The sequence below is a fragment of the Tiliqua scincoides genome, chromosome 7 (genome assembly GCF_035046505.1).
Source record: "Tiliqua scincoides isolate rTilSci1 chromosome 7, rTilSci1.hap2, whole genome shotgun sequence".
Taxonomy (NCBI): domain Eukaryota; kingdom Metazoa; phylum Chordata; class Lepidosauria; order Squamata; family Scincidae; genus Tiliqua; species Tiliqua scincoides.
Window position 1 is genome coordinate 41,610,192 of NC_089827.1, and position 17,859 is coordinate 41,628,050.

General features: G+C 40.9%; 1 protein-coding gene across 18 annotated transcripts in view; it reads right to left on the minus strand.

The window, feature by feature from the left end:
* CACNA1C (calcium voltage-gated channel subunit alpha1 C) overlaps positions 1–17,859 on the minus strand; it is a 605,715-nt gene that overhangs the window by 120,823 nt on the left and 467,033 nt on the right. For all 18 annotated transcript variants that reach the window (XM_066634593.1, XM_066634583.1, XM_066634587.1 and 15 more), the window contains exons 10-13: positions 9,359–9,449; positions 6,763–6,789; positions 3,846–4,006; positions 3,090–3,315 (exon numbers count right to left, since the gene is read on the minus strand). In XM_066634593.1, coding sequence (XP_066490690.1) covers positions 3,090–3,315; positions 3,846–4,006; positions 6,763–6,789; positions 9,359–9,449 — 505 coding nt within the window. The remainder of the gene's footprint in view (positions 1–3,089; positions 3,316–3,845; positions 4,007–6,762; positions 6,790–9,358; positions 9,450–17,859) is intronic.

The window sequence follows — 17,859 nt, forward strand, 5'->3', positions numbered from 1 at the left end:
AGCCTGAGGAGAAATTCATCATCCATGTACTTCCCTATGACAATGGTACCTATAGCAGTTAATGAGTATTTTTACGGCCACACACATAAAACACACAAGTGTTCCCCCAGACCTTACACGCCTGGACAATTAACCCCCCTGCCACACACATATACGCAGGCCAAAATTACACTTCTTATCAATATGCAACTAGTACAGGTTCTGCTTCAGTAAGTTACATTCTAGCCAACCTCATTACAACACTCCTAACTGTTTAAAGCAAGCCAGAATACCACACTCCACAGAATGGCTCAGGAAGAACCAACAAGAACAGAGAGGTGCTAGAATTTGGATGCAATGCCGCCAATGTCCAGTCACCTGAGACCTCTTCACCTGACCCCCCACTATGGTTCTTGCAGGAGGTGTGGTCTTTAAAACTGTTTTCCTCCTCCCCCCAACCCCAGCACAGCACATACTTCTGCAGTGATGGTCAGAAGAGAGAATGTGAGAAGGATAAGTTTTGGTTTTAAAACTTTTAACCATTAATAGTATGTGCTAAGACTGTTGTGATAATTCCCAAAACAGACCTGTCAAATAGAAGGCCCAAGTGACTTTATCAGGTCCTTTAGGGGTTTCCAACACAGTCCATAGTACCCCAATTAGAAATTATACAACCATCTTCAGGATTAGAAAGCAATGCCCAGTTTACTAATGACAGCTGCTATACTTCCCAGCATCAGCCTCTCCTGATCCCACTGAAATGAGAGCATAAAAAGTCCACCCTTTTTTTGTTTCCTGGGAAACAATGAGAAAGGCTGGAGATCTAGCAGATAGCCTTATGAATACTACAGAATGCACAGTACAAATACTAAAGTATATTTAGGGCCCAATCCCAACTTTCCAGTCGCAGTGCAGCTGCAATGCATCCCTGGGATAAGGGAACAAATATTCCTTTACCTTGAGGAGGCCTCTGAGACTGCTGCCCTCCCCCCCACTGCAGGAGGAAAGGTGCCCCATTGGCACTGTTGCATTGGCAGTGGAAAGTTGGATAGGATTAGGTCATTGGTTTATTTATGTTTGCTGTGTAAGTTCTCAAAGTTCATCTTTTTGGTTCAAGTTCTTTTAAAAAAAACAACAAAAAAAACCGTCTCCAGCAAGTCTTTGGAGAGCCAGAGGCTCATTGGAGACTGTGGGCTCCCTGTGGGTCTGATTGGGGGTCCCCAAGGGCCGCAAACAGCCCCTGGGCTGGAGTTTGGGCACCCCTGCACTATATCATGCAATTGAGCAGTAAATTATTCTTCATTTTGATGAAATAAATCAGTGTTATTCAAACTGTGAGGCGCGGCTCTTTAGGGCGGCGCCAGGAACTCAAAGGGGAGACACGGGATGTCCTCTTGCAGCAATACAGTCACAAGCCCGGCCAGAATACAAGCCCATCTTCTGCCCGTCATTTTTTTAAGGAAGAAGAAACGGAGTTGCTCAGCTGCAAGATTGGCTGCTGCTGCCCCGCCCTCTTCCGAGCATTTCTCTGTCTGCAGTCCTTAATCCTCACTGACCCTTGTCTGGTTGGTTCCTAGTTCCCAGCCTGGGATCTCTTCTCATCAAAGTGAAATCTCTCTTTTCAACCCCCTCCCTCTTCCACTCCCCCCATTCAATCTCCAAACCTTCCCCCTTTCCTCCCCCTACCCAAATAAAATGCTTCCTATTTTACCAGTCATCAGGACTCTTAAAGTTGCTTCCATGCAGGTGGTAAAGGGGGAGGGGAGAAACAAGCACACACTTTATGTGGCCAGGAGCAGAAAAAGGGTACTGTTTTTAAAGTGATTTATTAATCTTGTTGTTTAACTGAAGAGGAAAGGCTGTAATTTTAAAGTGATGAATCTTGCTATTTGAAGGGAATACTTATCAGCCATTGATACAGTGATTGCCAGCCCAATCCTATCCACACTTTCCTGGGAGTAAGCCCCATTGACTCTAATGGGACTTACTTCTGAGTAGACATGCGTAGGCTTGAGCTGTGCATCTCCTAGTATAGGAGATATATCAGCTTCCTAACCAAACCCTTATCAGCTCTGATATATTTTCAGGGTCTATTTTTGTTTTCCCCACCAGCTGCTAGAAAAATTTAATTTCATTAAATTAATAAAGGGTTCAATCCTGTTATGTATGGAAGTTATGCAGGATCGAAATCCTGCATAACTGATTGGCCCAGACTTATTGCTGGCCAATCAGGTGATGGATCGAAATCCTACCTTCCGATTGGCCTTCTAGTTAACGTTTCAACTGCACCAATCATGGGAAGTCTGGGTGGAGCTAAAGGGTATAAAAGCCAGGGGTGTTTGCCTTGTGTCAGATTCAGTGCCAGGTCCTGTTCTGAAGATGGAATAAACATATTGAGCTGTCATCTCTATACCTTCCTTATTTCACATGGACCCACTATATAACACTCCTATCCAAGGAGAATGGGAGAAATGACTACTTGGATTGGGGTCCACAGGGTTGTGTGTGTGTGTAATGTTGGTCAGACTGGTTGTTCACAAAGTTCATTTGATAAAACAATTCTATTGGTATGCTTACAAAGTTTAAAAAAATGAGTCTTCCTGGACCAGACAACATCTACCTATTCCAGCATGCTGTCTCCAACAGTGATCAGCAGCTGATCATTTATAAAGCATGTATATTGCTGTGTATTAATAATATATTTTTAAGATCTGCATTTAATTAATGATATGATTAATATAATTAATATTAATACAGTTAATACATATTTAATATTATATTATAATAAAGATATTATATTTAATATATTTAATATAGTTACTATTTCTGGCTACTTCCTGTTTAATGATGTCACTTCCAGCCCTCAGGAACATGATGGGGGGTCATGGCCAACAGACACGGGGGTCAAGGGAGCCACTGGCCGGAAAAGTTTTAGTACTATTGAAATAAATTGTCTATGCAATTATCTACTAAACTCATGGAAGGCATAAGCAGAAGGCTATCAGAAGATGATATTTGCCTAGGACATAGATGCATTCAATATTTTCCACATAGGAATGGGCAACTCTCCTGATGAATTCCATGGCACATCAAAAGAAGGAAAGAAGTACCTTGTGATTTTAAATATTCTTAGTAGTCGGACACATCTCAGCACTGAGATACCCAGTGGTGACATGATCTTGGTTTCTACCAAGATAGTCTCCAGGATTCCACCACAAACGATGAAACAGTCAAAGCGGTTGAAGAGAGATACAAAGTAGGCCTGAAGACCCAGGCTGTACATCTTCAACAGCATTTCAGCCGTAAAAAGAGCCAGCAGTACTTTATTGGCAGTGTCTCATAAAAAAGAAAAAGACAAATAATGATCATTATAGTGTCACTGAAAGACCAGCACAACAGAAGGACTATAACAATGACAATAACAACAGAAGACTAGGGTTAGGCAAGCTGCAGGGGATGGGCTATAGCAGGGGTGGCCAGATTGTGGCTTGGGAGCCACATGCACCTCTTTGACTTATAATGTGCATCTCTTTGGAAATATTTTGGCTGAACTCTTTGCATTACAATTAATATAAAAGGTAAATAAGAAATTTTCAAGCTTTATAAGTATTTAAATTATTTTCTTTATGTACACTCAATTCAGTTCAATCTATGTATGCTCATACTGGCAATTTTAGTTTTACTATGAAGTTATGTATACTCTTAAGAATAAAAGTAAAAAATTAAAGCATTAACATCGCAACCCTACATATATCTAGTCTGAAGTAAGTCCAATTTATTTTAATAGAATTAACTCTGAGATAATAGAATTAACTCCAAGGTTGAATTACAGGCTAAATAAAAAAGAACTTTCTACCTCTGCTTACCTTGGACTTCAGTGAGCCAGTCTGGCTGATTGTAATGTTCAGAGGCAATAGTGAGGGTGTTGAGAAACACAAGGAAGATTACAAGCCAGTAGAACACATTGGATTTGACAGCTGCTCGACATTTCCTTCTGCAGAAACGATTCCACCTGCGCCAGTAGCGGCTTGAAAACAGAGGAAGAGAAAAACAGTGGATGGGAAAAAAATTGACATCCTTGTGACTAAGGGCCCAATCCTATACAACTTTCCAGCACTGGGGCAGCCACAATGCAGCCCCAAGTAAAGGAACAAATGTTCCTATACCTTGATGAGGCCTCTGCCTCCCCAACACAGGAAGTAGTGCATACCCCATAGGCACAGCAGCACCAACACTGGAAAATTGGATAGGATTGGGCCCTAAGATTGCTATCTAGGCCCAACAACTAGTTTACAAATTCCTGTGATATGGCTTTGAAGAATGAATTTGAATTGACTGGAGATATGTTAGTATTCTCTGTCAATACAGAATGGCAGTAGTTCTCCAGAGCCCAGGCATTTTTTTACAGCTATACTGCAACCTACTGCATACAACGCATGTAGTTTTATGGTGGAGCTATCGCCTTTTCTCTACATAATTTTGTATCAGTTGAGAGATTTAAAGCAGTCCTATGGTTCAGCAACATTTTCCCATCCACAATATCCCTACGTGAGCCTGTCATCCCAAGGGAATGGGCTCTGTCTCCAGGAGGCTTTGGAATGACATGAACAGTTGAATTCAGTTGTCTGATTGCACTTGAGCTTTTTATTCAACAAAGGAATGTTTAACAGAAAAAGCAGGAAGGGCACCTCCCCCTTCCCACTGGATTAGCATCTTCTGGACCCTGATCAGGGGTTCCTCTTTCTTGCCTCAAAGTAGAGTCCCTTCCTAAAGTATAGCCCAAGGTAAGGCCTCCAAAGGTATCAGAGGTTCCATGCCACCTGCTGACTTACCACCTAGGTTCAGGAAAGGTGAAGGCTGCAATTCTCTTCAGATCCATCCCCTTGATCAGGAGGGCTAAGCTTATACTAGCAGCCTGCCTACACCCCTCTGCCAGGTAGGAGCCCCCTGGATCTCCTCCTTTCCCCTGAATCCTCCTCAGTCTTTTCCCCTTCTAGCCTCAGTAGCTCCTCTTCACCCCCACCTTCTTCTCTTCTCTTTCTCTCTCCTAACTCTGAGTTCCTCCCTGACTCTTCCAGCTGGTTCCTCCTCCTCTTCTCCTCAGCCTTCCTATATACTTTTGCTTCTTCCCTCCTCTTACTTCTCATTGCTTCCCCATCCCTCAGTTTTCTTCTATTCCTCTCCTTTATCCTGTTCTCATATATGTTCATTCCCACTTCTCTCCACCACTTCTGGTCCCGTTGGAGGTTAGACAGCATGCATACTTACTTTTAAAGTTATGCACATTTTCTATCACACGCATATACATATACCTACATGCAAGCACGTTTGCCCCTTTTTTTTAACCAGCAGGAACTTTGGTCTGGGACACAACTCCAGCAGGGAAGGCAATATCAGAAAGGGAAGAAGGAGCTCTTTCTCATTATCCATTTTGCTTTCTTCTCATATAAAAGGCAAGAGAGTTCAAGGCCACTGATCCAAGTACCATGGTCTCCATCTGTGTTGTTTTAGAATTGCAGAGTTCAGTAATTGCGGATAGGTTCATAAGCTCGAATGGGTGGACAGAGGTATTGCTGGGAGACTACATCCCATCTACCAGCAGCTACAAATGTCCCCTTCTCCTTTCTCTTTTCCATGAAAACAGTAATCTCTCAATTACTGAATAACTATAGGTTTTGTTATTTCCCACAGAAGTCATTGGAAAAGTTGGCCCAGTCTCATCCGTCTGATATATAATTTATTCAGAATGTCAAGGTGGAAATAAACACCTACCCATATTCCAACAAAAGAAGAAACTCCTTTCTCCAAAAATTATTTTTTCAGCAACCCTGTTAGCTGAGTCAAGCAATTTCTCCCTTGAACTCAGAGCTATGGATACTATTTGCTGAGAGAGAGAGAGATCGCACACAAGCATAATGCCATATTACGATTTAGTTTCTTGGTGCATGCAGCCTCTCATGAGTGTCACAATGATTTCTGAGAGTAATTACTAACCACACTAAGTATTTAAAGCTAATTATACATCTCCTACTCTTCAGAATTTAGCTTGCTTAGCAACCAGTTTCCAAGCAACACTTGCTCCTGGATAATAAAACCCATGAGTTTGGGTGTTTTTCGGTTTGTTCTTTTGTGTAAAATGCGTGTGAAAAATGAGTTGTGGTTCCACTTTGGCCATTCCTATCTCTCTACATCTCTGTCCAGTGATAGGCACAATGTTCTAGATCAGGGATCTCCAAACCCCAGGCCGTTGGCTGGATCCGGGGTTTAGAGAAAGCCCTCTCCCCCCTGAGCAGAACTTACTGCTTCGTAATGGTGCCCTGTGTCTTTCAAATAGGTCATAGGGATGCTCTGGGCAGTTGCTCTGCCTGGACATCCTGTGACACAGCCTTGCAGGATGTTAGGCAACAGGCATGACCACCCAGAGCATCCCTGTGACCTGTTCTGTTTGAAAAACACGTGGTTCCATGGCGGAACGGTTATCAGATAAAAAAATCAGACTATATGTTTCATATTGGTAAGATGCAATAACACAACCGTATGTTATTCCTAATGCGTGGAACACTTCAAACATATGGTAAACCTACAATCCACTCTTATATAAGTCTCTTCTAATGACCATCCTCTTCCCATTTCTACATGATTTTATAGTCATATCATGGAGAATCATATGTGGACGATAGTCTTCTCAACAACATTCATTTCTTCTTCACCAGATAATCAGCAAAAAACATTGATAGTGCTTACATAAAGGATAAAATTTAGGGAGAAGCAGCTGTTACTTACCTAAACTTAGATTTAGAGATCCGATGCCTGAAATAGAAAAGAATTCATTTCAATGTTTCTTAATTGCATGCTACAGAGCCTTAGCCTCTCAAGAAAGCAAGCAAGGTTCTGTATGGATGCTGTTTTCTGCCTTCACAGACTAGTGTGGATGGTTCCTCTTGCACAGCCCAGTTCCAATTTATGTAAAACTCAAAATTCCATGTCTAGATCAGAACTCTTTCGTAAGTCGGGGAGCGCCTGTATGTTATGGCAGCCACTACCGTTAATATACCACTATCAGCCTCTCACAGGTCTGATTCATGTCACATGAGTATGCTATGGATCTGAGAATAATTACCCTATGGAAATAAACAGTAGGCCTTCAAAATCTATAGCATCAAAATATACCCTCTCACTTCAAAGATGGACCACTGTCTGTCATCTAAAAATAAAGTAATCAAGTGTAAGGAAACCAAGTGATATAAATGAATGTGTGAATTGATCCTAAGACCTCTCAAGACATAACTAGGAATGTCATGAGCTCTATAAAGTGAGGAATCTTGCCATCTTGCCATCTGTGTTGCCATCCACAACACAGCTGACTAAGGGCCCAATCCTATCTGACTTTCCAGCACCGGGGCAGCCGCAATACAGACCCAAGGTAAGGGAACAAATGTTACCATACCTTAAAGAGGCCTCTGTGACTGCCTCCCCAACACAAGAAGCAATGAATATCCCATAGGCACAGCAGTACCAGCACTGGAAAATTGGAAAGGATTGGGTCCTTAACAAAAAGGTATTTTTATGAACCATTTTGTATCCTAGCAATTAAATTATCTTATTAGAAGAAGCTTGCCAGCTCTGGCCTGAAAACAGCTCCTGTATGGTTTTTAACAGCTGTATGTTAAAGCAAGATCAGTGATCAGGGCCTTCACTGATACTGCTTTAAGGTCCTGCCTTAAATTTTCTATTTTTTTGCATTCACCTTTATCTCTTCCCAAATATTTGCAATAGTTTGCTTGTTGCGCATAGGACTGAGCTCTGAAATTCAGAAGCATTTTGAACAAATCACTTTTGTTGTACAAAGACAACTTCATTCATGATGCATTTTCTATTTTTCTCAGCTAATTTACACCCAGGATAGAACTGGGCCAAGTTCTTGTTTTGATAAATGGAATTGAAGGCATAACAGGAAAATCAGAATGACTCATGCTTAATTTATTTTCCAAAATCCTTTTGGGTGGCCTTAATGCCAGCAGTCCTTCAGGGCAGCATTTGTTTTCCTGAAGCTTAAATTTCTGCAGCAGTACACATACAATTCTATGTTTATTTACCAATATGAGGCTGTTGCAATTTCAAAAACACTGCCCTGAGTTCATAAAACATGCACTTCCATAGAGGTGGTCAAGTGTTCCATAATGCCCATAAGAAAATGAGGTTCTTTACTCAATTTCTTCAAGAGATTGTTTTGCCCCCAGCCTTCTACAACTGGTAGAACTCTTACATGCCAAGTCACAATTGTGATTGCCACCATCTAGCACCTGCATGCTACTGTCATACCTTCCTCAGCTGCTCTGAACAGGGAAGGAAAACACAGGGCTTGACTGATTGACTGCACTTGGTTAAAGGCATCCAGGGTGCCTCAGCTAAGTGTGGCAATAACAACTCTATTTCTGTGTCTCCTTCACCTGCTCTGGAATGGGTATAGCATAGTGGTGCTTTGGATGCCTATTTGGGAGAAAAGTGGGGTATAAATTGAATAAATATATAAATAAATAATGGCTAAGAGGTTGAATCTTAAGGTTTCTTTGGTTCTAATCTTGCCTCTGCCATGAACTCAATAGGTGGCCTAAGGCCTCCTCTCTCAACTTCAGTTCCCAATCTGCAATATGGGGGAAAATAATATTAAACTTATAGGGTTGTTGTAAGGACAACATCAAGATAGGACATGTGATGGGCTTTGCACACTTAGAAAGCACTATACAAATACTAACCCAGGGTGCCTCAGCTGAGTGTAGTCAAAATGACATCCCTCCCACCATGGAATTTGAAACGTATGGTTTATACCAGCGGTCACCAAACTCCTGACTGCTGTGTAACAAAAAAGTAACAAAAAAGTAGTCCCTGTTCAGACCACAGCTTACCGTTCTGCTGAATCTCATGACTTCTACTGAGATTGGGGAATAGAGATGCTCTGGGCAGTCGTGATTGTTACCCGGTGTCCCAGCAGGCTGTGCAACACGACATCTGGGCAAATGTCCACAACATCTCTGTTTCCCAATCTCAGTAAAAGTCATGCTGCGACACAGCAGAATGGTAAGTTGCAGTTACACAGTAGAAAGGTTACTCCAAACCCTGGATCTGGTCCGTGGGCCAAGGTTTGGAAGGCCCTACTCCATATGCAAACGAACAACATACAAGGAACATCCACCCATTTTCTGTGGGAAGCTTGGATATTTTGTAATGAGGGAACATCTTTTTCCAAATGTTTTCTCATTCTGCCTTGGAAGGAGTATGGAAAGGCTAACCCTGAAACAAGTCTTTAAGGTTTATCCCTTTATACCAGCTAGGCTTCACAGTGGTATCAGGGAAGAGGCCGAAATTTAGTGGAACTCACGCCAGTCGTGCTCCGCAGTTTTCTCCTTCAATATCACCTCCGGCCACGTTATCCGTGTTCACAGATTCTGTCTCGCTGGTGGGCATGCTCACTACAGGAGTCAAGGGGAAGAAAAGAGCAGAAGGTTGCTAATTAGTCTGTAATACATAGATCAGCAGTTACTGATTGTTCAAAAAGGTATGACTCAATCATGAAGAGGGAGTGAGGTTCAGTGGATGGATAGTAGCTCTAGCATCTGTGTGATCTGGGTAAAAAAAGAAATCTCTGCTCAAGCACAGAAACTCAGGGGAGCCCCTTCTGCACATCTCTACTTTCACTTTCAGATCCATTGTATATATGGAAATAATAATGATCTGTGAAGCCCTGAACATTCTGGGACTGAGATATCTGAATGATTTCCTGCTCTTGTATTAACCTGCCTGATGGATAACACCTTTTGTCAGAGATGCTCCCCTACCTTTTAAGGTGAGGCAGGTGGCTTTCAGGGACAGGATTTTCTTGGTAGTGGGTGCCTCAGTGATTGAACTCCTGCCCCATGGCTATTCACTTGGCCTCTAGGCTAACTTTCGAAGCCAAGTAAAAGTCATGTTATTTTCTTGGTCTTTTCATGGACATCTGGACAATGCAATCAACTGACGTTGTCACTTAATCTGCTGGCTTTTGATATGCTATATTTTAATATTGATGGCTTATATTTTATTGCTTACATATTGTAGGCCACTTTGTAAATGATGTTTAAAAGGAAGGATATAAATATTTTAAATAAACACTTTACAGAACTTTTGTAAGAAAGAATGAGATTAATATTGCAAGCTTCCATGCTACTAAAATGAAACATATTTCTATATTTCTTCTATTCCTCTAATTTGCCCCTACCTTTTTGCCTGTTTAAATCTATGTGGCACAGGGTGTGTGCGTGTGCGGAATGGGGGGTGTCTTGTCTGATTTTGTACATTTAATAGGGATTTAATAAAGCCTGCCTATGTAAACCGCCTTGAATAAAGTCTTGAATAAAGACCAAGAAAGGCGGTATATAAATACCTGTTATTATTATTATTATTATTGTACATCTTGGTTCCCTTATTTGGGTTGCCTAGGAAAAGGGGAGCCCACATTAACCAAAGAGCCAGAGGTTCAAATACAAGACTTCCTGCACGTCTTGGTCACACTCCTTGGAGAAAGCCCTCCCTCCTTAGTGCCTCAGATTCCCTAAGAGGAAAAGGGGTTAAATTAGCCTTCTTTTCCTCCCCTCTGAAATGTAGTTTCACAGTCTCCATTCTTTAGGTTCACCATGGAGGTCTCAGCCTGACCTTCGTCTCTGCTTAATAGAATGTCAATGACTTCTCTGCTACACGTCCCAGTTGTGCCCAGTTTTCACATCCTTCATAATGATTCTCCTTCCTGTCTCCTAGTTGACCTGATGATCAAGGAGATGTGGGAACTTGTTCCTACAAGTAAGCCAGGATTGTTCTTCACAAGTAGGAAACAGAATACTCATTGATTCCTGCTGTGGCTCCTGTGGGATTCCTTCAGCTGCCTGGAGGACAGTTCCTTAACTATGTAGTTTCCCCATCCCTGTCTGTGGAACCCCTTTTTTGTTTTTCCTGGCCTTCCACAGCTTCAGTTATTTCCAGATCCCACAGAGATTAAAGTTCTCTTTTCTGCTTTTCTTTTGGTCCAGCAAAATATTAGAATGTGTTTTGTTTTTTTATGAAGCTGCCTTTGCACATATGTAACATCAAAAATGTCCTGACTAAAAAAGAACAAGCATGGTCTGAACAAGAAGAAGCACATGTGAGCAAAAAATGTGCAAGAAGCAAAAGAGGATTGTTGAAAGACAACCTGAAACCAATTGACTAAAGTCATAGTGAAGAACTGCAGCACTGGAGCAGCAATTCAACCCTGTCCTCATGTTCTGGAATGCAAAACTGCTTTGGGATAAGGCACAGACAACACAGATGACCAAACACTGAGGATGTGGATCTGTGCATTATTTGGTAGGTGGTTGAACAAGATTGCTTCACTATGCACACAGCCTGCAACTCAGATTGCATTTACCATACCACCATTCCACTCTCTCTTGGCAGCTTTGTGGAAGTGAAGTAAATAAGGGTTGACTTGCAAGCTGGATACTTTGAAACAATCATACATGTGACTGAAGCAATTCACACATTAAGTAAACTGACCTTAATACAGGTAGGCAGAAGGGAAACAGGAGAAAGGAGGAAAGTACTTTGCTTCTGTTCTACAATTCTTTTGGACATGGCAGACAATGTCCACAAGCATTTTCACCCACAATTAAGGTACACCTGACAATGGGCACAACATGAAGCCATCCTTTGACTATCTCATCAACTGGGAAACCATTGGTCAACCTGTGATAAGCCAGGTATGTTTTTGTAATTTTTTCAGTTGAGCTCATCATGTGGTGAATATATTCTATGCACATGGTGGAGCAAAAGTGGACCAATTCATTATATACCCACTTTAATGCAGATCAGAGTAAACGTACACTCTGGCTTTCAGAAAGTGTGAATTGCTTCACTTTTATGGGCTGCTTCTCACTCTCTTTCTTTTAAAATACTTAAAATTGTGTAACCCATTTTAGGTTTATGTTTCTAACATTCTCAAATTATCCAGTTAAGAAACCAAGAAGAAATAATGGTCAGACTCTACTACACTTCAATGCAAACTTCTTTGACACCGTTAGAAATTTACAGAATTAGTAACATGAAAGTATGTATATATGTATGTTCCACATTGATTTTTCTAGAACAAGGCTGCTCAAACTCTGGCCCAAGGGCTGGAGCCAGGGTTCAGATGGATCTGTCCACCCAGTGAGCAGCCTTATTCATTCTGCCTCTGTACGATTCCTCCATTGGGTAGATCTGGCCTCTGAGATGCTCTGGGCAGTCACATCTGCCTGGACATCCTGTTGCACAGGCTTCTGGGATGCCGAGCAACAGACCAACTACCCAGCTTGTCCTGGATGCCAGATCTATTCAGTGGAGGAGCCGCACGGAGGCAGAACGAAAAGCTGCGGTCTGGACGGAGACCACATTTTTGACAGACAGCAGGCAGACTTTGGGTGCTGCTGTTCTAGAATGCAACTCTATTCACAATATATTATACATAGTACAATATCATTATGTTCTGTATTGGTTGCATACAAATATACTGTAGCCTACAATCTAATGAGGAACTGGAGAACACATAGTTAAGTTACCTACCTACAGAAATTTCACAGCACCTACAGCTAAACTACTGCAGGTCACTTGGAATAAGTTTTCAAACATGAAACAATAGCTATTAAAGATTATGAAGGTAAGAGATAATGCTAGGTCAGCAACTTGTATTTCTGAATACCAAGGCACCACTTCTCCCCATTTAATCTCCATTCCAGTACTGCAACCTTATAATAGGTTTGACACCCTCAGCTCTAGCAGATAATTTGAGTCTGGAAGTCCCAAATGTTTTAACACTACCTTCCTACAGTAATAGCAGAATCCGATGCATGTTTATTTAGAAATAAGTCTCATTGCACTCAGTGGAGCTTACTCCCAGGAAGATGTGCACAGAACTGCAGCCTAACGGAATGAATGACCACTAGTGGTTTCAGTGAAGGATCTTATTAGCTTTGGCCATCTGTTCAAGGATGTTATGAATGAGACACTTGTAAAAGCAAGGAGAACAATAGTATTCCTTATGAGAGAAGAGTTCTCAAGACTGAAGGTTTCAGACTTATTGTTCAACTTACACTGTGACAAGAATAATTTAGATCCAAATAATCCCAAACAGAAGTTCATCCGGTCTCAACTGTGGTCAATTTAATAGGCACAGCTCCTTTTTCCCTACAATGCATAGTCATCTTCAATCTATTCAGGAGTAAACAGTTCTCAGCTCACTTGGTTGGGGACATCCAGAGTGGCTGGACATGGTAACATCACTGCCTTGCACAGGGTTGACTGCAGAATTTAGTGTTCTCCAATAAACTAGAGTCAGTCTAAATTCATATTTCTGAAATTTTAAACTCATCTAATGCTATCCACTTTCCTGCTCTCTGACTACAGTAGACAATATGAATTAAATACAATTATGACTGTTCAGTGGTGACACAACAAGGTTGAACTTGATGATTTGGCAGACTCTCAGTCCACAAAATTTAACAGACCTTTATGAGATTTCAAAGCATGCCCTTGTATTAGGCTGGAAATTTATCTGATATGTCACTGAACATGGTTTATTTTAATAAGAATCCATCCATTATGGATAGATTCACACAACTGCTTTCCAGTACACCAGAAGGAAGAGTTATCTTTAAAAAAAAAAATCTAACAACTCATATTTTCCTTCAAAATTGATTTTTTTCTAAAGCTTTTCTTTCTTCCTTTTGATATTTGCATCAAACCTTTTTATCTATCAGTTTCCATTGAAACAAAATGGAACAGGAATGTTTTTGTTCCATTTTGATTATTAGGCCCCATTGTTTTCATTTAATGGTAGTAAGAAAAACTGATTGTGGAAAAACTTGATTATTTTGATTAGAGAAGCCAAACCATTTTCTTTTTAGCAAATGTGGTATTAACTGCCACTGAAGCAGATGACAGGACTGGGATAACAAAATGCTAATCTTTTTTGACAACATGGGTACATGTGTATGGATAGATGCAGATTGTACAGACATGGGGTTCAGCCAATTAAGTGCTGCTGTTGTGAAACCAGTTTGATTTCACAGGGAGCTGTCCAGATAAAAGGCTGGGGGTATGCATTCCCACACATGCATGTGTGTGTGCATGTGTCACATATAAATTCTATCAAGTTTAATGCAGTTTGCACAGTGGCAATCCTTGATCTTGCATTATCACTTTAAACTTATAGTAAAATTATTCTGAAACTCCTTCTTCCCACATTTACTGCTATACTGTATTATGTCTCATTTTTTGGAGAACTAAACATCTAGAATACTGTATATCTGGCTGCTATACTTTCTCCAATCACCTCCAAATGTTTTTATATTACATATCTGCTAACAAAAGTCACCTAAGGCATAAGGAATTCCCCATCCTAATGTAGACGAAACAGGCAAAAACAAACCCAGTGTTAGTACTTTAGCACAGGGCTGTTCAAGAAAAATAAACAGAATTATTAAGGAAAATAATCCTCTGGATGAAGAGTCCTGGAGACACACTTGACCTTGCTGCATGGGATGCAACTCTGAAGACACAATTCTGAAGATCAGGGAGAAGGTGCTGATCTTAAATGGGAGCTGGCACCTCAAACACAAGTACACAATGCTGCAAAAGCAAGTGAAAGAAACATATACATGCACCAATGTACTACACAGATACTACACAGAAACATACACATAAGGATGGACAGAGTACATTGGAACATTACCATGAGGTTCTGTTGAGTGATTAAACCAAGTAAATTTTCCTTTCTTCTTATCAGGCAAACCAGCTGGAGCGTTTTCTTTTACACACAAGACGGTCAAGTACCAGGAACAAGACATCAACAAAGAACATGCAGCCAGGGACAGTTAAAAGAAAAAGAAACAAGGGACTCAGCTTACATGTAGTTTAGTTACCTTCTCTCTATCATCAAGGGGAATTAAGAATGCAAAACGAAAAGGAAGGGATGTGGAAGAATGAAACATTACAACAGGGGGCTATCAGACAATTTCTTCAGCATTCTGCAGTCCGTTCAACCCAGCCAGAATATTCCAGAGCAAGCTGTTGAGCTGAAGCCAAGGGAATCAATCACAGAGCTTGCACTTTCTTCATCAGAAAGTAACCCTGACATCAAAAATATTTATGTACCTAAAGCAGGTAATATCTTTACACAATAAATACGTATATTTTAGTTTTTTATACCAGTTTAAGTGTCATGATTCCTCACATGAAATTGGCACTTTGTGGTTTGATGAGTGTGCCAAGAAATGCTTCCTAGAATTCTATAGCTCTCTCCATAGAGCTACAATTAAACCAATTCAAGCTTGTAATATGGAGAGAGAGAGAGAGCGAGAGAGAGAGAGAGAGCTAGATAAATGCCCAGGCAGCTTGTTGGCAATAAGCAAGTCTGAGTCTGGTGGGAAACTTGTCTTGGGGAGCCTAGCTACACTGAGTTATGTGATGAAGCTACACAGCTTCAAGAATGTGTTCTGTGATGAAGCTGGGATGTTAAATGTAACAGAAAAGTTTATCTCAGGATAACATATGGTGTAGTTAGCTGGTTGTAGTGGTGCCTTCCTCCATATGTTCCTTCTGCTTAAAGGATAACTCTATTTGGTTCTCATGGGGACAGCTGGGAGAAGTATACCAAAGTGGGAAAAGACACAAGATAACATTATTTAGGAGTAAAATCATATAGTTATTTTTGCTGTTGCACAGTTCCCAGCTTTTTATTCTTTGGTTTTAATTGTGTTAGGGTTGTCTTTTGATATTTTATGTATTTAATACTGAGAGAAGAATCAAGTATTTTTAAGGAAGTAGGGTATGAATTTACAAATAAATGAACACGTGTTCTTGCTCTTGTATATCATCAGAGAAGCCATTATTATTAATTATAATTATCTTTGAAAAATCTATCAGAGTTGATCTATTACCAGCTATTTCTTTCCCAGAAAATAAAATACCATAAACATAAGAGCGCTTCCAAACACCTTGGCTAACTAATTAAATATTATTGAGTAAAAAGCTGAGGTCAATTAAAAATGAGTACTTGGCTAAACTTCAGTGGCAGCTCCAGCTTTTGGGGCACCCCAAGTCCAAAGCTCTGTGAGAGCCCTTCAAGGGCAAGCTGCACTGTGCTTTGGATAGTGCATTTGTTCAGAGGCCAAACACCCCCATGTTGCCCAGGAATTAGGCAGCAGCAGACAGACACAAGACCTCCAGGGCAGGGGAACACTGACAATTTGCCTTCATTGTTGCATTGTGAAGGAGGGCTTTTGTCTGTTTCTGCTATTTGTTTCCCAATGCCCCCTAATAAGCCTCCCACTGGGTCCTGGCTGACTTATTGGGTGATGGTGGGAAGCATCTACATTTGTAAATGGCAAACATCTCAATGGGCCTTGCTTTGCAAGGCAGTAATGAAAGGCAATGGCAGCAGTGGAAACTTGCAGTCTCAGAAGTTGCCTAGACATGGATATGGGCCACCCATGGGCATGGGATCTGGCCCCACCTGGTCCCACCCTGACAACTGCATCTAATAAAAAAAAAACTGAACATCAGTCCTATAATACTAGCCATCACTATACGAGTTCCAGCAAACATTTGTCAGGAGTTTCAGGTTGGGAATTCGCAAGCATGGCAAGCACAATTGTGGCTCCACATGACATTTGATCTATGGACCACACGTAGAACAGAATGGAACAGAAAGTGAACTGAACAGCAGGCAACTTTGACATTCTGAAAAAGACTCTTTCTGGTATGAAAGAGCAAGGGAACATCCACAGTGGTCCATAATGTTCAGGAGAAGAAAAGAGCAAACCTGGCATTATTTTCTTCCTCCAACACAACATTTCAATTCACAGCAGTGTTAAAACATTGTTGCCTTTCCGCAAATGTATTTCATGTACTGAAGAGCATGGCTATTCTACAGTGGAATTTAGGAGGAAACATCTCTTTCCTTGTTAGCATATGTACAGTGGAGTCACTCACGCCAGTCAATGGCTGGGATCTTGTCAGGTCTCAGAAATGGTACTTGACTAGCCAAAGAGGTAGGGAACGCTTTAGGGCAGTGGTTCTCAAAATTTTTAGTAGCAGCACCCACTTTTTAGATTTAGAATGACAATCTGTCAGGACCCACTGGAAGTGATGTCATGGCCAGAAGTGACACCATCAAGTAGGAAAATTTTTATCTCCCAAAAGACAAAATCAAATCTAATTAAGTACATAAGTAAGTAAATTAAAAGTTTACAATAAGTTGCTGATCTATTTTAAAAAATTCTCCAAACATCCCAAAGGTTGAAATCCTATCCACACTTACCTGGGAGTAAGCCCCATTGACTATCATTGTTAAAGGCCTATATATAGTAGCCTGTTAAAAGTACAGATCTGTAACATTTCCCCAAATGCAGTGACATACCATGGCAGCATCAAGTCTAATAAATAAAATACACATTGAAATGAATGGAGACCCACCTGAAATTCATTCACAACCCACCTAGTAGGTCTTGACCCGCAGTTTGAGAAACACTGCTCGAGAGAAACCCAGGTGCCTGAGAAAACACTTCAGCAGCAGCATGCTTCCATTGTCCAATATTTAAACCAATGTTCGATGCAAAAACTATATGCAGGTTGCAAATGGAGGAAATTTCTTTTAAAAGGAATTTCACTCTTATACATTAGTGTGCTGTTGTCTTCCAGATGTCAGGCAAATTAGAAATTAAAAATATTCCACAGCATGGTTTAAATCTTCTGCCCAAATGGCAGCCTTGAGGTGCACATTCTGCCCTCTTACATTCTGAAAGCAAATTTTCATTACACAGATAGCTCTTTGCA